Here is a 22,371-nt window from a genome sequence, read left to right as displayed (position 1 = left end):
TCATCACGTCGTAACACGTCATCACCAAGCGTCCGCTGCATGGACCATAATAAAGTCTGCCGCCAGTCAGAGTTTTAACAACAATGGATAACAACACAACACACCAACAGTTTAACCGCTTGCGGCGATGTTTACCGTTTAATGGGAAAGAAGGCTCGTCGCCTTTATGTCCGTGGTCGTCACATTGACTATACGTCATCCAGCTCAGGTTGCGTAGCCGTGCTTATGCGCATGTCGGCTCATTAGCATCTGTACCGTAGCGGCCCGTGCCGTAGCAGTACACCTCTCCCAAGTGGCCAAATTGGCCCGGCCTGGCCAGACTGGCCACTCACACTGGCAGATTTAAGCACGGTTAGGTGCTAAAACGGCCACGGCCAGATGGCCTAGTGTGAGTGCACCCAAAGTGTACATATAATTTGGAATTAGTTCCAGCCTTTATACCACAAATAACCGCGTCTTCTGATTACAGTTTAATGCATTTTTCACCATTGACCAGCTCTCTTTTTGAAGGCTCAACAGATAATTAGACTGGAACTAGTTAGCAGGTGTCCATATATCAGGGATTAATGCACACCCTGCAGCCAATCAGAATAGAATATTCCAAAAAATACAAGCAGCGTATTGATCTACTATTTGATGACGCTGTGCTCAGTCAGCAGCAAGTACAACCGACAAGTCAGCGGGCAACCTGCCGGGTTATTGCCCTCCTCCCAGCTAATCAGAATCAAGCATTCTTAAACGAAGTATAGAATAATGATGTCTTATTGATGATCCCATGATATTGGAATGGGTGCTTAGATGTTGTGCGATGTGTCATGATTATCTGAGGGGGTTCGGGACCTTAACATAACATGAGAATGTTTTTAGTGCAATTGACAGAAAGAAATGTAATTGTCATTTTAGGCAATAATTTATTCAATTAAACCGTAGCATTTCAAGTGCAATATTTATTTATAATATGAAAATATAAGACTTTAAATAAAAATAATAAGTCAAAATTAGATCAAAATAATAATGCATATATTTCAGCTTTCTTTATTTTATTTTATTATTATTTATTTATTTGATTAGGACATTGCACATTAATCAACATGTCAGCCAGAGCATCAATATAAATATGCCGGAGTTAGCTTAGTTGCTAATTTCGGCCGTTGTCCTAAGGCAAGTCAAAAACATAAAAAAACAACATACCAGTAAATTGGGACCAATAAAATAGGTCCCAATTCACAAGAGTCCATGTAGAAAAAGTAGAATGACCACAAACCCTAAACCTGAAATCCTGAAATTCTTTTCAGGATTTATTTTCTTCCAGGCTCGCGGGGACAGCGGGGTGGCCATCCTCTGACCAATGGTGGCTACGCCCCTGTGTCTTTCGTTTGTAACATAGGCGTGTCAAACGATACTGATGCCGGCACTGAAGCCCAATGCGTGAATGAAGTCTGTCAGTGTTCTGATTGCGTCCATTCATGTTTGTTCTTGTTTGTTTGTGTAGTCATCAAATTAGCAGTGGTCTACATTTTTTGGATGCACTTTCCCCTTCTAATTCATTATTCTGACTGTTTTAGTGTGTTGTGGATGCCTGCCATATTGCAGTGACTACAACTGAACTCCTAGATTCCTAGATTTTTCTCACAATTATGGCACCCATTGCCCTCCTAACCTTCCCTGGAAGTGGGGATCCCCCATTCTCGTTCCTTCTCAAGTTTTCTTGCTTGCTCGCTAAGGGAGTTTTTTCTTTTCCTCAGGGGGGCTAGGGTCAGGAGCGTGTCATAAATATATGCCCTATTAAGCCCTTTTTTGGTGGGGGGGGGGGGCTATCCTATCCTGACATGGCATCAGGTGCCAACATACATTTTGATTTTGTTCGTGGTGGCCAGGTACCGCGTGATGTTGTACTCGTAGTCACCGCCGTGCACAGACCTATACTGGCCGGCCCCGGCGTTGTGCTCCCAATAGTGGTCCCAGTTCCCGCGTTTGTCCGCCCCGTATCCGAACACGCTCACCTGCAACAAGCAGGGGAAAAAAAATGGAAGCTGACTTTCAGAGGGCGACGATTGGAATATGGTGCACGTATGCAGATAACGACAGTGTTGTCATTCATAATGTGATATTCATATCATATAATTTATTTTTTTTATTGTGCAACCCTACTAAGGGTCAAATAATAAAGTGCATGCTATTCTCAGCATTCTTGAGAAGTTGAATCATTCCATTTAATGGACAGCGAGCAAATAGGAGCGACTTAGGCCCATGGATGAGACCATTTGCATACATAACACATTTCATCTCACCTCATCACATATGTGCAGTGCAAACATCAAGCTGAAGAAGCCGGTGGAGGGATAGCGTCCGTGTTTGGCCAACCAGTTGTCATAGGCGTACCTCATGAACACCGGACTGTAAATCTGCACCTGCAAAACAGCAACGTTCATCCCATTAGTCACATCAGTATTCTAGCCTAATCGGTCCTATGGAGTGGCGGTATCGCTCACTAGTTGGGGTCCCTGCGGGGGAGGGAACTCTACACAATACCAACTGCCCCTCACCATCACCACGTACCTTCGCTCTATCTGCCTGTATCGTCGGCAGGACACGTCGATATGTTCTGCAATAATGCACAAAGAAAAAATACTCTTTAATTGTGACCGTGAATCATTTTAGCTGTCTGAAACAAATTGTTACAGCAATATTCCACCCAGTTTTGTATATTTAGCTTAATACACAGGTGCAACCATCAAATACATTCGGCAATTGGTAGTGCATCCAACTATTCAATGCATGTCATATTACACTGGTTAAACCAATCTGAATGAAAAGCATATTACGCTGAACACTAAACATGGATTCTGACAGTTAGGCATGTTCCTTATTTAACAAGCATATTTTGTGGATAATATTACTGCTAATATGCTAAATGGGTGTAATTTTTGTGTTTCCAAGTTCAACATAGATGCTAAATATTGGAATATGTGTGAGCTAAAAAAAGGTTGAAACACTCACATCACAGCCATGCACAAACGTAAGAAATACACAACACAAAACTAGATTAACACAGCTGCTTGGTAAACAGCAGTCATTCATTACCAGTTGCTTTGTAAACAGCCTTTCCTGTAAATAATTAAGCAAGTGACATCTTACCACTAAACAATGTGCAAATCTGGCTGCTGCTTTGTTTCGACTAGGTGAGTCAGGCCTTTATAACAGAGGTGTGTCAGTCAGCTGGATCTCATGAGATAACCTCAGGACAATGCACTGGAATAGATACCAATACGCAATACTTCCATTACACTGAGAGAGCCACGCCTACTTTCAACCATTTTATACCTCTGTGATATACATCTCTAGACTTGGAGAAGACGCAGTTGGGTGAAGTTTCTATTGTATTGCACCACAGCCAAGGCTTTGTACGGGATTCCATTATCCATCTGAACAAATGAGTAATGTATTACACTGGGAGTTGTGCAATGTTTTGTTATTTTATCCAGTGCAACATGCCTTTGTAGGTAGGTATGCAAAGCCAGGCTCTCTGTCACCTTTGTGAAGACTGTCAACTCGAATACATTGCTTTCACCAGTTAGGGGTTCTGTTTTGCACACAAAGCTGGAAAAACCTGCTGCTGGAAATCTGCCCTCTCATTGACATGAGAGGGCAGAAAACCATGGCACGCACACGTCGCCCCACTCAGTGGTCCATCCATTTATCCTATCGCTCCAGGACCCTGTGCATTAACTCACTGTTTAATATGGCCAGTGGTGAAGGCACTCAGGAGCCACTGCAGGTCAAGGATCTTGAATGGGATCAGCACAAGACTGGTTTCGGGGTCCAAGTTCTTGGCACTCTCGGGATACATAAGGTGGTGGGTGGTACGGGCCCCAACGTCGTCTTCAAACCCCTGGGTAGGACCCTGGTTCATTCTGCAAGCCCATCAATTTCCATCAGTGTGGTTCCGATACACTTTACAGTTTGAATAAAGAATACACAGGACAAATCATGGCGCAAACAAATTCAATGTAAAAACAAACCAAACAACCAAACAACCCAATGTCCAATTTTTTGTAGATCACACTAGAAGTCCTAAAAATCGGTATTCTATGACCTTTATTTAATCTACCGCCTATATATAGATTTTGGTAGATCTATGTGTGTGTGTGTGTGTGTGTGTGTGTGTGTGTGTGTGTGTGTGTGTGTGTGTGTGTACATATATATATATATATATATATATATATATATATATATATATATATATAATCTCCTCAGTCTCATAAACTATAGCCCAGGGTACTATTAATCTGTCATGTGTCCTGACCTTTCTCAGTAGAGTATAATAAAATAATGGTTGTTCTTTTATTGGACAACTATTAGCCAACATGGGCAAACTTGTTGGCTCATGCAACAAAAAGGCAAATTGACTTAATGACATAAGTCAGGCAGCGAATATTCGCAAATGTGACTTCCACAAGCATTTTGTCCAATAACTACATTTTTTTTTACTGAATAAAAACAAAGATATCTTTGACCACGTCTACTTATGAGCATGTGTAACAAAGGAGGCATGGTTTTTCCAGTTTGTGTAGTGTAGTGTGGGTAGTGGGTTGCTTTGCAACCCCACTGTCACGTCTCGCCCTGTCATTCATTTATTTTTATTTAACCAGGAAAGTCCCTTACCACGTCTTAATTAATCCCCATGCCCTTGTGTTACCGCACCTTTTGTTTCACCTCTCTCAGTCCCCTTCTATTGTATTAAGGTATGGTTCCCTCCCTCTGTGCCAGTACCTCTTTGTTCTTCCATGTCAATCATTCCCATATTACTTGTAGCGATATTCATGATTTAGAAATCATATGTTTACTCAGTAGGGAATTATCTAAGGGTCTGATCTCAAGCCATAACAGTAGCTTGATGTCACTCTGACATTATTTTTAGATAAAGGTATGTCAGGAAAATAGGGGTATAATTTACCCTAAGCAGTTTGCCTAGGGGTTTACTTTATCTTTTTTTTTCAGCTTTCAGATAGATTAAAGGATTGACTCACTCAGAATGGGATTTCCCTAAAGGTTTTCAACTCACCATTATGGCAGCCAATTGATAAGGCCCATGTTTTGTTGTATAGGCCTTCTGTATTTTCAGGCATTGACATATTTCATGCTATAATAATACTAATAATACTAATACCTTATGACAAGGTCGTTGGAGTCGATCATCCTTCCATAATAAGAGCCCTTGAGGTTCCCCGAGTTGCCGACCACAGCACAGCTGCGGCAGCGGTCGGGGCCTGCGTCCCGGTACAGAGACTCGCCCGGGAACATGGAGAACACTTCCTTCATCACATGGCTGAAGTTGGTGCCGCTGCGCGACGACTGCAGCCTCTTAGGACGGTAGTGGGAGAGGGATAACAGAGAGGATGAAGGACCAAGACAGATGTGTTTTTTTAAGTATGTCTATACCAATCAGTGGAAAAACAGTCTATGTTTTGTGAATCTATGAAATTCGATTCCATTGGATAGCATAAGTCAAAATCAGCTCAGAGGAAATTTGGAATTGACTGCATAATAAATTGCTTGTTTTTGTAAAATTGTACCCGCACATGAATGTACTGAGGAGGCTAAGAGAACTACTTGCTCTCTTAGTATCAAGAGATACTAAGTATCAAGAGAATCAATCATGTAAACGTGTGCCTGTAAACATTTAGGGCAGAGGGTAGATTAAGCCAGCCATAAAAGTTTAAACACACACTGTAAACAAGCTTCTGGAAAATGACAGTTGAAATTGTACAAACCCTCACCTTAAGGTGTCTTAGGAACTGACACACACCCTTTAAAAAAACAACTGAGTCATTGTGTAAGAATGTCTTGTGAGCCATTTTAATTAAAGACTCTTAAAAGTCCCCTCATCTGCCATTTCCATTTAGCTTCTTGCCCTTTGGCATCAGGGCCCAAAACCCATCTGGCTAAGGTTCTGCTGCTGATCCCCCCACCAGCTTCTTCCAGAGCAGCGGTGACACGGGGCAACTATGCAGTCTTTTTAGTTACTCTTTAACTTTTTTTTACATTCTGAGTTTAAAGTCAATATGATGAGCTCATCGTCAGTGTTTTCATTAACAATAAGAAATAGAAGTAGATGTTGTGAATAAAAGAAAGATAACATATGGTTACAGATCAAATAGATCTATATACACTATAAACAGAAAGAAATGTATTACTACTTGAGCCATGTCTCACCATCCACCAGTTGAAGGCATCCTTAGGCAGCGTGTAGTTCTCCTTGGTCAGGAGAGGGTAAACAGATCTGTTGAAGCGCTCAGAGAACCATTGGTGGCCCTGTGTCTCGGCCACACATTGGGCCGGACACCCGCACAGATCCGAGGGCGAGGGCCCCTCTAGCAGGCGGGAAGCCTGCTTGAAGAGCAGCTTGGTGTCCGGGAAGGGGTAGATGAACAGCAGCGTGGTGAACGCTAGGACGCTCACCACAATGATCTTGATCCCGAGACACCTCCTTCCGGGCATGGTTGTGGTTCTATAGACACACAATATTTCACAACAATTAAAAAATTATAAAAATAAAATAAAATGGGGAAAAAACAGTATTCCATAAAAAGTTTGAATCTCCTTAAAGCACTGTCCAAAGTGAGTAAAAATCAGCAGTGCATCAAAACTGCCCCGACGTACAGTGAACTGGCTTCTGTCTGGGAGGGGGGGGCTGGTCTCTCAGCCCTGCTGTGATTCCCTGGAGGTCGACGGCTCTAGGGTCTTCTTCTCTGCACTGTAAATAGACAAACATGTGATGTGATCAAACATTAACATGAACACAAACACTTTGAGGTCATTAGAAAAATATCTCAACCCCCCACTCGGCTTACATCGATGTGGCAGACAATCACTCCTCCGTTAAATGTGTCACACTGCACTAGACTTACATTGTCTCTTTTCAATGCCTCTATGATTGTCTGCAAGCCGCCTCCCTTAGACTGGGAACAATCGCCATAGTGAACCTTGCGCACGAAATACCGGATTTTCTCTCTGCCAGACACCTGCCTACTCTCCCGGACGTTTACAGCCCGTTCACATGGTCCTCGCCCACAACTGGGCAAACCCGTCCTTCATGAGGACACTAATAATACTAAAATCATAAGGCTAAAATCATAAGACTAATAAGACTAAAATCACTAAAATCAATGTCTATAACTATATAGAATTATAAAGGCTTATAACTATAAACACTAATGCATAAGATTAAAGTCATAAACTACTTACGAGGAACCTTATCTTGTAATTGTTATGTTGATACAGTATAGCAGACGATTTTATCCAAAGCGACTTAGATCGGTTAATACACACATTGACACACCGACGGCAGAGTCAACCATGCAAGGCGACAGCCAGCTCGTCAGGAGCAGTTAGGGTTAAGTGTCTTGCTCAGGGACACATCAACACTAGCTAGGAGGAGCTAGGGATCGAACCAGAAACCTAACGGTTATAAGACAACTGCTCTACCTCCTGAGCTAATCCGACAATACATCTCTTAATTATGGTACTGTAATAAAGCCTAGCCTCTTCCTTCTCTGTCGTGTAAACTGTGATTTGCCTCAGAGTTGTGAGACGACACACAGTTTCCTATAAAATACACCAAGACAGAAAAGTCTCTTCTGTGACCAAATACATCAACACATAAGCAGTTAGTAGGCCCATTTAATCACTGCAAACCTTATCTTGCTGCCATTTTGGGATTGTGGGCCTGTCTCTTTGTCATCTCATCTCCTCTACACCTCCATAGCAGCCAGTCTCTTCTCCATGGATAGCATTTTGGTGTTCAGCGCTGTATATTGCTGATTCACATCGGCCGCAAGCAAATTATTCCGTGGTAACAGCCCCTCACTAATGGCAATCAGCACTTTAATTTTTAAGATTCATTCTTGCCTTTATGATAGAGGGGGATAGAGAGGAAGGTTTGGGAGAGAGTGGGGAGGACATGGAGCAAAGGACCACGGACAGGAATTGAACCCCGGGTCCCTTTGGTAAGGACTTAATGGTACGCGCTCTACCCAGTGATCCACCGTGTCATCCCAATCAACACGTAATGGTCTGTGTCAATGGTAATAGCTGAAAGGGGTCGGTCATGTGCATGCAATGTTTCTGCGGTGAAGGTAAGACACCTTCAAGCCACTGTAGAGATAAAAAAAAGAAAAGAGAATGGCACAAAATGGAAAACATGTCTATGTCTATGTGCTCTTGTCTCATGAGGTCTTCCGTGTGACCACGCCATTTTATTGGACGAGCCCTCGCAATGGCATGAGCGACTACCGTAGCATTTCCAGGAAGTACACTTTAAAATCAGTAATCATCATTTCCTTTCAACCTGCTAGAGTGTAGTCCCCAAACTGAAGTAGAAAATAACTCACAAAAGCCAATAACTCTGGCTTTTGTGAACATTGTTACAATGAACTCTCTCATATGCATTATTTTGAGCTTAAACAACGCTATTTCATAAATGGAGTTAGGGAAAGGAAATCCGAAAGGACTAGACCTCCTAAAATGGCGCAATTTGATTGGTTCGCTATCTCGGGACATTGTTTTCGTAACGGGCAGCGCTCTTGACGGTCGTCTCGTCACGCTACGATGGCCAAACAGTCTTCTCAATATGGGCCTCAAATTACAGGAACTGCCTTTCTACTGAACTTAACTTAATGTAATGTGATGGTGTGTTGACCTGCGAAGGGACTACAGATGAAAATTTGCTTTAATGCTAACTCTGGCATATTTACATTTTGAGTGTCAACTTAAAATGTCAAATGATGTGCATTGTCCCTTTTAAATAAAAATAATAAAATAAAACAATAATTAAATGTTCACACGTAGTATATATGTTAAATATATCACAATGCCTCCAAATTTGTAATTATTGTTCCCTATTATTGATCTGTACAAGTAATCAAACCGGATTAATTAGATCCTATGAAATGACGTTACGGATGGTACATGCTGTACCAACGGACGGAGGCAGTGGGCACGAGGCGTGGCCATGTTCACATGTGGCAGTTTTTGGAATAGGGAACAACACGGACTGTATAGCACCACCACGGACTGTATAGCATTCTCATAGAGGAAGAAAGAGGCATTAAAGATGTTACTACGATGGACACTGGAAGCCAAAATGTCTAAAACATAACACAAAGTAGATTCCTGCATTTTAATAAAAGTTGGTATAAACTTGGTCCATGGCTCCACTACAGTTCCTCATTTAGGGCTGTTTTGTGCCTCCAGTGTCAACAGTAGAAAACAAATCTGTTATATATTAACTTCATTAATAACCGGAATAAGAATGTCTAAACCAGGAGCTGCAGTCAACATAGCTTTACTGTTCAACATAAGAAAACATAAAACACTGCGCACACATAGCACCCAGGTAACGCATACAACAAAATGTAGTGCCTTCATTATGTGGATATACCACATACATAACAAGATCACACCCTGCCTTGGAGGGTTCAGGATGCACTGCATATCTTTGTACAACGCAACAAATAATTATGACATATCATGCAGTGATGTGATGTGATGTTTAATGTGGATTTTAATGTTGGATTCACTCTCCCTGTCACCAACCAACACTGCCCGAAACTTGGGCGTAATAATAGACAATGGCCTCACCTTCACTGAACATATTGCTAGTCACCAAATCCTGCAGATTCACACTATACAACATCAGGAAGATCAGACCCTATCTCTCCCAGTACTCAGCCCAACTTCTCGTTCAGACCATGGTGTTACGCGCCTCCCCTTTTTCTTCTTGTTCCACCCGCTCTATTCTCTTCTGTCCTCGCAGGTGTTCCCGATTCCTGGGGGTGGAGCTACGGCTACTTAAGGCGTGGCCTGCGCTCCCGACAGGGGTCTCAAGCTGGCGTCTTCACGTTGACCCGAGCTGCCTTTGAATCCTGCTTGGAGGACTGCTATCGTTTTTCGCATTTGTTTTATATAGCGGAGGATGGGAACTGTAGGGAGGAAGTGCTGGCTTCGACGGCCCATTGCGTGGCTGGCCCAGGCTTCGTCCAACCTTTTGTTTCTTTAATGAGTGTCCTTTTGTTGGAAGTTCTGTGAAATAAACGTCACCATCATTGTGAACGGGAACCTTGGTCTATGTATTCTTAATACGTTGCGGGCCGCCGGATCGCGAGCCGTGTTGTAAGGGTGGCCGTAACACATGGTCTTGTCAAAACTCGACTACTGCAACTCCGTACTGACTGGCCTCCCAGCATGTACCATCAAACCTCTCCAGATGATACAGAACGCAGCAGCCCGCCTCATCTTCTCACAACCAAAGAGGGCACATGTATCACCCCTCCTGGTCTCATTGCACTGGCTCCCCATCAAAGCCAGGATTCAATTCAAATCCTTGACCCTGGCCTACAGGGTTCTCGCAGGGTCCGCGCCATCCTATCTCAGTGAGCTTATAAAGCCCTACACCCCTGCCAGACCCCTGCGCTCCTCCCAGGAACGTCTCCTACGCCGTGCCAACACCACCACAAAGTCCTAGTCGAGACTTTTTTCCTTCCTGTTGCCACAATGGTGGAACGACATCCCATCCGCTCGGCCCCCAGTATGGACACTTTTCAAAAACATCTAAAGACTCACCTATTTCAGCTGTTCCACCCTGCCTTAGACGCTTAGGGTCCAGATCATTCAGTCCTTCTAAAAACAAATGTTCACTTCCCCTTCTTCTATCAGTTTGTGCTATGTTGGCACTTACTGTCATGATGTGTTTTTTTTTAATATGTTGTATGCCTTGGACAAAGGCGTCTGCCAAATGCCGCTAAGTAAGTCAGTAAGTAAGGAATGTGACTTGATTCTCAAAGGACAAGGCCAACAGAGACACTGTTGCCAAAGTGACCTATTGTGTTTGTTTTTTGCTTTGTGATGGACTGCCTGATTCACCCATACTGACAGATAAAGATGTGAGCCAGGAAGTTTACTCTAGGGCAGGGATGGGCAACTGGGCTGGCGCATCCTCACTCAGTCAGGCCCGCACATACTTTTTATTTAATAAAAAAAAAAAAATCGAGTTACAGAAAACTTGGTTAAGAAAGAAGAAGAGCAGAGTATCTGTTCATAGAATTCAAAGGCAAACCCATGTGTCTAGTTTTCTTAGAAACGATATCAGTCATGAAATATTTCCACTTAAGTCGCCACTACAACTACCACAACTTCCCTGAAGTGAATATCATGCTTGTTGGGCTTCAGTTCATTGAGTTGTTGCACTTAATGTTGGGCCACTGTTTTTGAGTTTTGTGACATCATTGAATGATGATGTATGTGAGCCCTTTTTACTGATCAAAATACTAACCAATCATGTGGCTGTTTGAGCATGGAAAACATGAAATGAATGTATGTTGGTTCAATCAACATACCATACATAGGTTATGAATCTGGAAGATTTTGTAGGTAGTGGCCATCCCCAAAATGCAGCAGAATACAGGAAATCATATCCAACAAATTCAAAAATGTGTAGCTTCTCTCAGTTTACGTCTAGTTGAAATGCACAGTCAGTCACATGGCCCTCTGATGGTGATGATGAAGAATTGTGGCCCTCTTTATCATGAAAGTTGCCCATCCCTGGTCTAGGGCTTAGACTTCTTGAAAGTTAGTAGGAACACGTCATGGGTGTTGGGGTGAAATCTGCTAAGGGATTCCAACAATTAATAGCATGAAAATCTCACTTTATGAGGTTTTCTTACATAAATATGGTTTCCCCTAGCCTGCCTATGGCCCCCCAGCGGCTTGCGTTAGGTGTAAAACGAGGACTAGGTATCCTGCTCGCCTTTGATTTGGAATGTGGCCCCATATGTCGTCATAACGCCTCGTGCCCCACTGCCTCCGTCCGTTGACTGATCCCCGTCACGCCTCATGCCCACTGCCTCCGTCCGTTGACTGATCCCCATTGACTTCGCCTTCTGAGTCCTTTGACTGACGGTGCAGTGGCGTCATGCCCACTGCACCAGCAAAGGACGTCAGAAGGCGTGGCTAACGGATGGGGGAGGTTTCCAGGGTCGTCAGAGCCCGAGTAGTGTCACAGTGCTTAAATTTGCATACGTGTTCTGATTGGATGACGGATCCGTCGCTGCCGAAAAAGTTGAACATTTTTCAAAGCTCCGAATGGCAGAAAAAAAAAACCTGAGAGAGGCGTTTCAAACAACGGCGGTGACTTTTTTAAAAAACGCTCTGCTCCATAGGAATATGATTTAAAACAAGCGCTGGCAGATTTAAAAAACCCATGTGAACACGGCCTTAGGCCGCGTTCACATCTAGCGTTTTTTTTTTTTTTTTTTTTTAAATGCCGTTGGTGCGGTTAATAGTTTTAATAACAGAACATGTCGAGATCTACGACATTTCTAATGGGCTCTAGCCTGGATACGTAGTAGGCGAGTAACGTCGGGTCTAGAATGGGTTCGTTGCTAGGCGATAGAAAAAACGCTCTCGGCGCTTTCAGGACAAAAAACGCTGCCAGCTTTTTTTTCTTTTATTTTAAAAACGGTCGGCTCAACTTTTCCCGATTACAAAAAACGCTTCTTGTTTTGACAGTTGAGAGTTAACTTCGTGACGTTGCCTAAGGGTAAACTTGAAAAAAAAAACGTCATCATCAAACAGGGCCTGGAGTTCATCAGCAGGCTCAACACCACTACCAACCAAGCAGCAAGACAGACGACGGAGGAAAGTCCCCTGCCATTCATCTGCAAGCAGTACAGAAGATTATTCTTTCGTAGGAGTCTATTTAAGATTTGACATGTCGGTCGGTAGATGCAACGGTAGGTCGGTGAAGTAGAATATTTTCAAACCCCAGGCACAGAGACTACTAGTACCTTGATGGTTATACCAGCAAAAATAACTGCTGCTATAATCATCTACGTTTCACAAAATAATCTACAAAATAACTGCTACACTTCAACAACATCATCCCAAGTCCAAGTCCTACACAACCAGATGGGACCTCTACATTAAGCCCATCCCAAGCAGCACTAGCAGCAGTGGGTATTAGCGTTGCAGCCCCCGGGGGGCCATCTCCACCTTGTCAGAGACCACGTGGGCTTCCTCCTTAGCACACCCACAGGAAAACCATCAGCCGAAACACCCAGCCGAAAGGTCCCAGCTAGGGTTTGATCTGTGTGGGCCGCAGTGCCAACCATGGTGCAACCATGTCCCCTATCCTGAGAACACCGTTGTCATAACAAAGCAATTCAGAGTGGCGGAGGAGGGGTTTTATTATCAAAACCGTATCAAATCTTGGCCCCACGTCTAATTCTACTCCTGCCATGTTCACGGGTTCAATCAACGCGACCATAAATCGTCCCTTTAGTGCTCTTCCCATCAGTAATAAAGTTAACGACAGTGTGATCGCGGATCCAAATGATAGGCGACTTGCCTTTAATAAGCACTTCTCCGAAGCAGGTGATTTATTCGATAAGCTGTTTCCTGGTCCCCTGGACAGTGTTTCTTCTTTCAGGGAGGGACGATCTGGATAACTATCTTCAGATCTCTACACTCGCAACTCTATTCAAGTCCTCACCAATCCCGTTCAGACCTAACCATAGTCCCATCACTGCTATTACACTTTTAACCAACAACATAGTCTCGGCCTTGGACATGAGTGTCCAAGGCCGTGTCCAAACAAAGAGGGCCACTGTGTGGCCCTCTTTGTTGACCTGTCAGAGGCTTTTGACACCGTCGATCACCATCTGCTTTTGAAAAAACGGTCTGATATCGGCTTGGATACAGATGCTTGTGAGTGGTTTCATGACTACCTATCTTTAAGACGTCAATGCATGAAATCCTCACTTTGCAATTCGGAATTCTTATCCATAACAAAATGTGTGCCTATATTGGGTCCTGTACTTTTTACTTATCTATATAAATGAGCTAGTCTCTTCTTTACCTGGTTGCCCAGATGATACTATTCTCTACTGTACTGCAGATACCCCCCAGGCTGCTACTGAAAACTTGCAGCTTTCTTGTAACTTACTACAGGACACTCTCTCTGACCTTAAACTAGTCCTTAACTCGCGAAAAAGCATATTTATGTGTTAGAAATTTTTATTTTAAGAAACTTCATATTTTAACTGTTGATGGCTATTTTATGATTATAAATATCTCTGGCTGTGGCTTAATAAGAAGCTCTCACAGGCAGTATTTTTTATTAGACTATGATGATGTAATCTATGAAGCTGCATCTAGATTGAAACAATTAGACTCTTTTTATCATTCCGCTCTTAGATTTATCCCCGGTGCTATGATACACACCACAGCACTCTCTATAGCAAGGTTGGCTGGCCCTCTCTTTCTTTGAGGCACAGTTACCACTGGCAGTTTTTTTTTTTTTTAACCATTAGTGGTCAATTTCCTTCCTATATCTCCCACTACTAAATTGGAATCTTGGTTCCTATCAAACAAGATCCAACAATTGGATGACTCTTAAGGTTCCTTGCGCATGTAGCACATGGAACGCTCTGCAACAAACCCTAAGATTAGAGGTACTCCCATCTGCTCCCCTCAGAGCAAAGTGATGGAAGGTGTGTGTGTGTGTGTGTGTGTGTGAGTGTGTGTGTGTGTGAGTGTGTGTGTGTGTGTGTGTGTGTGGGTGTGTGTGTGTGTGTGTGGGGGTGTGTGTGTGTGTTGGTGATCTCTCGGGATACGGTCAAGGTTGCCATTTAAACCAAACGTGCTGCAGTGATAAGTGCAGTGCATATGAGTGTATATGCCATGGTAATGCATGCTATAGGTCTGACACGCAGTCCTAACGAAAAAGAGAATATTTTGTACTTCATTTATGCTATTGTATATCTTGCCTTCCATCTTATTTTTTCATGTGTAACGTCTGCCCAACACCTGCCAGCCTGGAGCCCAGCTTAAAGTCAGCATAGAGCCCTTTGTGTGTGTATTTTGACCGTGTCAACGTTCCTATTCTGCTGAATTGAGATGAATGCGATTAGATAACTGGCTGTTCTGGAGATTTAAACTGCAAGAAGATAATCTGTATTGTTTAGTTACACGGAAACAGTGTCGTAAGGGGGGTGTGGCTTCGCGTCAATTGCATGAATCATAGTCACGGATTCAAAACGTGTGCCAATAACAACACAACAAGATCATTATTTGTCTACAAGCAGACATAATTCCTATATATTTTCCGTGGTGGGATTATTTAAAGTTTATGTGAATAGGGACAGAAAAAGAAACAATGAGAAGGTCATCTGATATTTGGATCATAATGTTTCTAGCCAAAGCTAATTTAGGACAGCTGTCCCTCGTAGGTTATAAAATACATCTGCGAAACGGAGTGATACATTTATAGTTAGAATAAGGTTATTCATCTTTATTGCTTTAATCCCCAGTGGATTTATGTGAGGTGTTTGTAGTGTGATCAGGCATGACATTTACGGATATAGTAAATACTAAAGTATCCTTTCAATGTTTAGAAGAGTTTGGTATGTCTGATATCCTTGTTGAGGCCTATATTCTTCATCATTGTCAAAATATAATCGTTGCCGAATAAAATGCTTAAAGTGACTCAAAGAAATCACATTATGAGCATGTTTATATTTATCACGTATGTTTGTGTTTTCTGTGTGAATTCCATGTGTGTGAAGTTTATGACTAGCTGTGATGCATCCCTGATGCAGTAATATGCAGTAAATCGATAGGCAGTGCAGTGATAGGCAGTGCAGTGATAGGCAGTGCAGTGATAGGCCAACCCGGTATCACGCCAAGGCGTGAAATAGATACGTTGGTCCACATCGCAATAGGCGTGTTCAGGGTCACGCTGTGCCTAGTCTCGCAAAGCCAGACCAAACTACAGCAAGTAGAATGGTCTCGAACCACGCTACCTCGAGCCGTCTATCTGTGGGGAAACTGGGCGGGCCTGTTTTTACTTCAATCACAATCGTCTAGGGCGGGGCTACGCCCGGGAAGCAGCAGCGGTGTCAATGCAAAATAGTGCCGGGGGGAAATGCCAGCAACTGCAAGGGGAGGAGTAGCGGTGAAATCCGACGCTAGGCAATAGACGCTGTCCACTTCCGTTCAGCCGGACTAGGCAAAGCGTGACCCTGAACACGCCTTGCGATGTGGACCAACGTATCTATTTCACGCCTTGGCGTGATACCGGGTTGGATAGGCAGTGCAGTGATAGACATTGCAGTGATAGGCAGTGCAGTGATAGGCAGTGCAGTGATATGCAGTTTTTTCCTAGGATGGTGAGGCTTTAGGGTTAGTCAGGACAGGTTAGGTTTAGGTTTAGATATTAGGTTTAGCCACGTGTTGTGTTTCATCATGTTGTGACAAATGATTCATGAGATCTTTTTAAAAGCAAATAAAGGGAGACATTCAGGACTGGTTCACGAAATGGGGCGACTTGAGGATCTGAACAATTTAAGAATTCAATACATGGTTTCAGCATTCTTTTTTTCTTTTTGCATTTTTATGATTTATTATAGATTGAGAAAGAGAGTATAAGGTATAGAGGGGAGGACATGGAGCAAAAGACCTGGGGCAGGCTTCCAACCCGGGTTGCAGCGTTTAGAACGGTGCCTAAATGGTAAGCACAGTTGAGCCACCGGGGCGCCCAGGTTTCACCATTCTTAACCATTCTTAACCTTTGCTGACACGTAATTCACACAGAATAATTTCAATGACAGTGATTTGCGTTCTCCAACTAACTAGCTCTGCCATTATGTGTTTGTGACAGACCTAGGCCAGTCAGTCACGATCACAGAGTTGCACAGCCAGTTGGAGAGCGCCAATTGAGCGCAGTGTCATTTAGTTATTTTAATTTTAGTTAACAATGTCCCATACATTTAAATCCTTAACATACTTTCAGATACATCTTCAAGGCTTGACTTAGTGAAGATGTTTGCGGGGAGATGTTTGCTCTCAAGACGGGGGTATGGGGTGTGTTCGTAAAAGCAGATTGCGGGATCCATGATGTGTCTGTCAGTCACGGTGCTATCAGGATGTTTGCAGGTGTGCAAACAACACACCAAGCCGTGTCGGGAGGGAGCCGAGTGAGAGACAGTCGCGGGAGAAGCCGGGAGCGGGAGTCACGCCGACATCACCGACGGACCGGACCCGGACACCGCTCACCCTGTTTGCCCCAGTGTGGAAGAAACTTGAGTTACTGTATGATTTCCCCTTTTTATGAGCTGCCGTAAAAATCCCGTTGCACCACATCTGTGCTCGAGCGTTTGTTTCAGGAATCGCAGCCGACGACGACCGGGGTTGCCATAGTGTGTGTGTGTGTTTAAATTGAAGTACATGTACTCAAGTAAGATTAACACAATCACAAAATAATGTATTTGTTGACACTTGACAGTATATAGTGTAAGTTTGCAGTCGTTTGTATTTATTATGAAGTCAACTACAACTACGTTTTTCAGCTAAATCTGTCGGTCTCTCATCCCAGAGGGCCGAAGCCTCCTGGGATAATGGATGTGAAAAAGGAAATGGACGATGAACACTATGGGGAACCGGAGGAAAAGGTACCGCATGACATGGGATGAAGGTTATGTTAGGGTTGTGGGTGCAGGCAGGCCCCGGATGCAGACAGGTAGGGAAAAAGGCACTTTATTTCTGCCAAAAGGCTAAGGCAAGGAGCAAGGAGCAAGGAGCAAGGGAACACAGGTAACTACAGAGAACACGCAGGACCAACAAACCACAATGATAGCACAAGGAACAAAGGAAAGACAAGGGCTTAAGTAACAAACAAGACACGCAACGAGGAACAGCTGAGACAGATTAGGGGAGGGAGCAGTAATCAACACAGGAGGGAATCACAAGGAAACACGACACAGACCATGACAGGTTATTCTTAACAAGAACATAATCATTAGCCTGCCCCCATTTACTTTTTAACCGTAAGCTCACTATTTTCTTACAATGACATGGTTTTGCACAAAATATCTAATTTCACAGATCTATTGTTTTTAAATACTCTCTACATTCCTGCTGTTATGTTATTTTGATAATGTTATTTCATTCAGATGTAATATTCTGTTTCTTCCGTCACATCATGTTTGGGGGAGGAAGATCCGTATAATTTTGTCTGCAAGAAGGCAGGGACTATGTATGAATCACTTCAGACCAGTGATAGGTTTAAATACTAGGCTTCCGCAGCATCCAAGAAAAGAGCAATTAGTTCACATTTTCTATGCCACAAAATGACTGAACTTGATGTTAAAACCCTGGCAATTACGTATATCGGCACAGGAAGGAACCAGACAAACACCACTGTACGGGCTGAGGTCACGCCAGCCCTATTCAGTGTAGGCTGTGTACATTTATAGTTTAGTTAAATACATTTGTATGTGACATGGGGGCTCGTGCCTTTGGACGGTAGGTTTTAAATTTGTTTTCTATTTGTATTATTGTATTATGTTTTTTATTAATTGTGTCATGTTCTCTTTGGTCGCCGCATAGGTAAAGGGTGGATCGCCTGGTTGATTAGGGGAAACTAGAAAATGCATTCATCAATGGTGTCACATACAAATGTATTTTACTAAACTATAAATGCACACAGCCTACACTGAATAGGGCTGGCGTGACCTCAGCCCGTACAGCAGGTGCCAAAGCACAGGTCCGGGTAGTAGAAAGGATCCAAAGCAAACACGTTTTCTAAAGTGACAGGTAGTGACACATCAATGGCGTAGCGCCCAAACACGATACAACCAATATCAACCGTGGCTTAGAGCCAAGTGGTGTGGGAGAGCACAGGCTTTATCCACCCGCCCCTTTTGATTGTAATTGCCCTCAGCTGTTGTCACCACTGGGCCTGCAGGATACTCTACAGGGAGGGGCGGGGGTACCTGAGCAGAGGGGGGGGAAAGAAAAGGGATTAAATTCCTCATACAAAATAACTACCTATACCAACCTGATGTTTACATTGAACGGAACACGATAACAATGATGAGCCAACCCACCTACGTAACACCTCCCCCCCATAAAAGCGAACCCAGGGGGTTAGCACACATTATTACATACAAAACATAAACATCAGCTTGATATACCCAAAAGGAACTATCCTCTTGATAAGGCATCGGCCACAACGTTGTCCACCCCCTTCGTGTGACGTATCACAATGTTGTAGCCTTGTACCAGAAGAGCCCACCGCATCAACCGTTGGTTGCTGTTATACATTCGGGCCAAAAAAACAAGAGGATTGTGGTCTGTATAGACCACAACAGGAGAGGCACTGGATCCCACATACACCTCAAAGTGCTGGAGGGCGAGGAGCATAGCCAGGGTTTCCTTCTCGATGGTAGAGTAGTTAGCTGATGGTTTTTGAACTTAACTGAGAAGTAACACATTGGATGCTGCACAACGCCCTCACCCTCCTGTAGCAACACCGCACCAGCGCCAACAGCGCTTGCGTCAACCTCCAGCTGAAAGGGACGCGAAAAGTCAGGAGCTGCCAGAACCGGGGCGCTGCACAGAAGGGACTTTGCAGCCTCAAAGGCACACTGACATGCGGGCTCAAACGGTCTCTCAACTGCCTTTTTGTCAAACCTCCTCTTCATGGCATCCTGGGCAGAAGAGAGGGCTTCCTTCGCCAATGACGTCGCACAGCGAAGGCGCTCCTTACACTGGGAGACAAAGTCTGGAACACTAGACTTGGGAGAAGAACCAGACAAAAGCTTTTCTTTAAGCATTTTCAACGGGCCACGCATTCTGTGACCAAAAACCAGTTCAGCCGGACTGAACCCAAGTGATTCCTGTTTGGCATCACGGATAGCAAACAGAACAAAAGGCACTCCCTCATCCCAACCATGACCAGTATCGAAACAATACTTCTTCAGCATAGACTTGAGTGTCTGGTGCCAGCGCTCTAGCGCTCCCTGTGACTCATGGTGGTAAGCACTAGACACGGCATGAGAGACACCCAAAATCTGCAAAGCCTCCTTGAAGGTTTTAGAAATAAAATTTGAACCTTGGTCAGACTGCACCACTCTAGGAAGCCCAAAAGTGGCGAAGAACTTTGTCAACGCCCTGGTAATGGCCGGGGCAGTAATTTTCCTCTGTAGCTGTACTGTAGTGAACTGTAGCTACTCAAATGACATCCATTTTTAGCTGAGGTGCACCTGTGTCTCTCGAGTGACAGAAAGTCAGTGGAAACACACATCACCGTCAACATATACTGATTTCCGGTTACGGACGGACAGACATGGATTCATCGATTTTATTTTGATCCCCATTAGCTGATGCAGAAGACACCAGCTACTCTTTCTGGTGTCCAGAAAAAAATCCAGGAAAATAATGGTTAACTAAACCATTAGCACGCAAAACAAACAACAAAAATAAATAAAAGTAAATAGTAAATGAAAGTAAAATTTAGTAATGCATCCTAGGATTCAGTGCAAACAGCCATGAGGTGGCGCTTCACTTGTTTTTTGAAGACTGCTTAGTTCTGGATTTTTGAAATATGATCTGGAAGGGAGTTCCATTCAACCATAGCTCTACATAGTACTCTGCGTGTTTTGTGTTTGTTTTTGATTTGTTGGAACTGTGTAGTTACCACTGTGGGGTATTCCACAAAGCCGGTTTTATCACATTACCAGGTAAGTTAACCCAGGGTTTGCGGTAACTAGGGATGGGTATTGCCAAAGAAGTCACGATTCGATTCGTATCACGATTCACATGCCACGATGCGATTCTATCACGATGCATCGCGATACTTGAATTATTGCGATGCATTGCGATGCATTGCGAATTTTCACTGAACACTGTTAAAAAAAAATTAAGCCATTACCAGTGGCTGACTGGCTGTGTATGATCTGGATAGTGTGTTCAATTGATAACTCAAAGCAACTCAATTCATACATAGCTGTATTTATTGAAACGACTATTACTGGATACACTGACAAGAAGTGCTAAGGATCTATAAAACTTAAAATAACAAAATAAGGATAATCAGTGCCGTTTACATGGCCTCAGTGGTCCTTCAAACCAATGAAATGAAAAAATTCAAACATTTCCCCTTTTGGAAGTAGCTGCCATTATAACAACAATATAATTTCATAAACATAAGAGGACAAACTGATGCCACAAAAAGTGAATAGGCTTTATAAAACTATAAAGCCTATTCAACAATCGATGCAGTAGATCGTGAAAATTAGAATCGCGATGCATCGTCATGACGATTATTTGGCACACCCCTAGCGGTAACCCTAGTTATTCCGTTCCAAAATGAAAACGGTATGTTAGTTACTATAGAAACATATGCTCTGAATCAAACCTGGTCGGAGCAGGTTTTGCGCACGTTAAGTTTGAAACATAACCCGGTTTTGGGTGCTTAAACCCGCGTTCACCGCAGATTTCATGTGTTCACAATGGCATGCCCTTATGATGAGAGGCCTGCTGATATCGCAGCGCAAATTATACATGCAATCCACCGGGAGCGATTAATAAGACCACGGCTCGACATCTTGGCATATCGGATGACTTTTTGCTGGAGAGATATAGATTCTCGCGCAAATATTTAATATATTTAAATAGTCTTCTCCAGCCTTACCAACACTACCAATCGAGGACCTGGCCTCAGTTCACTCCAGACTATTTGCGTAGCCCTCCGTTTTTTGCAAATGGTAGTTTTATCTATAATGTTGGAGATGCTGAGCACATCTTAGTCCTTTCAGATGACCCATCCAATTTTTATCGGCCTCCTATCATACAAAGAGCAATACTGGCTGAGTACTATGCCGAGAGGCGCTTACAACATAGAGTATAAAATAGTCCTAACGGACTTACATCCACTGGAGAATGTTTGATCGTAGCCGGCGGCTTCATTACAAGCACTAATCCATCTTGATCTGTGAAGTTGATGAATTGTCACTTTTAGGTTTTCTACCCAGTTACCAAAAAAAACAACATTTGGAACATATGCGCTGTGGCACGCACACGGTGTGAATGTGTTACTTCGAAGGCAAACAAAATCTAAAATACAAGAAAACACAAAAACCTACATTCAACCAGTGGGGTACCCTCACATGGCCCCTGACTCTCTGAGGAGGTAGGGTACCCCCTCCATGCCATGGCGCCATGAATTTATGTTTATTAACAGCTCCTCCACCGGGGTCAAGACAATTTGAGGGCCAGATCCAGTCTGCCCACTCTCGGCCTTTTCACGATTGGCTTAAAAAAATGGCTTATTTAAATTTATACCAATACAATGGTGGGAAAAGCTTATCAGTTTGTATGTTTTTATACTTCATTTTTACTTGATCCGCTGACCGCTTGGGAGCCATCGGAGTAGGCTACGTATTTTTTTAGAAGAAAAGGGTTATGTGGTAGGATCGTTAAGAATGCTTAACTGGGATATTTATAGATTCATGGCTCAAATATAAAGGATCA

At 43.3% G+C, this 22,371-nt stretch overlaps 1 protein-coding gene across 3 annotated transcripts; it reads right to left on the bottom strand.

Annotated features, from left to right (window-relative positions):
- Nucleotides 1-417: 417 nt before the first annotated feature.
- On the bottom strand, nt 418-7,480 carry LOC130375566 (CMP-N-acetylneuraminate-beta-galactosamide-alpha-2,3-sialyltransferase 2-like). Of its 3 annotated transcripts, XM_056582569.1 has the most exons (8): nt 6,855-7,028; nt 6,664-6,757; nt 6,217-6,511; nt 5,171-5,364; nt 3,735-3,914; nt 2,560-2,605; nt 2,292-2,411; nt 418-2,003 (listed from the first exon to the last, which is right to left on the bottom strand). In XM_056582569.1, the coding sequence occupies exons 3-8, from the start codon at nt 6,499-6,501 to the stop codon at nt 1,836-1,838; spliced, it is 993 nt and encodes a 330-aa protein (XP_056438544.1). In that variant the 5' UTR covers nt 6,502-6,511; nt 6,664-6,757; nt 6,855-7,028; the 3' UTR covers nt 418-1,835. The 3 variants fall into 3 exon arrangements, with proteins under 3 accessions (XP_056438544.1, XP_056438546.1, XP_056438545.1); XM_056582571.1 differs by lacking the exon at nt 6,855-7,028 and adding an exon at nt 7,249-7,480 and having other exon boundaries at nt 419-2,003; nt 6,217-6,757; XM_056582570.1 differs by having other exon boundaries at nt 419-2,003; nt 6,217-6,757; nt 6,912-7,028.
- Between the last annotated feature and the right edge of the window lie 14,891 nt (nt 7,481-22,371).

The sequence above is a fragment of the Gadus chalcogrammus genome, chromosome 22, assembly GCF_026213295.1.
Source record: "Gadus chalcogrammus isolate NIFS_2021 chromosome 22, NIFS_Gcha_1.0, whole genome shotgun sequence".
In the NCBI taxonomy this organism is placed as follows: domain Eukaryota; kingdom Metazoa; phylum Chordata; class Actinopteri; order Gadiformes; family Gadidae; genus Gadus; species Gadus chalcogrammus.
The sequence above is the reverse complement of the archived record's forward strand: the minus strand, read 5'-3'. Positions and strand labels throughout refer to the sequence as shown.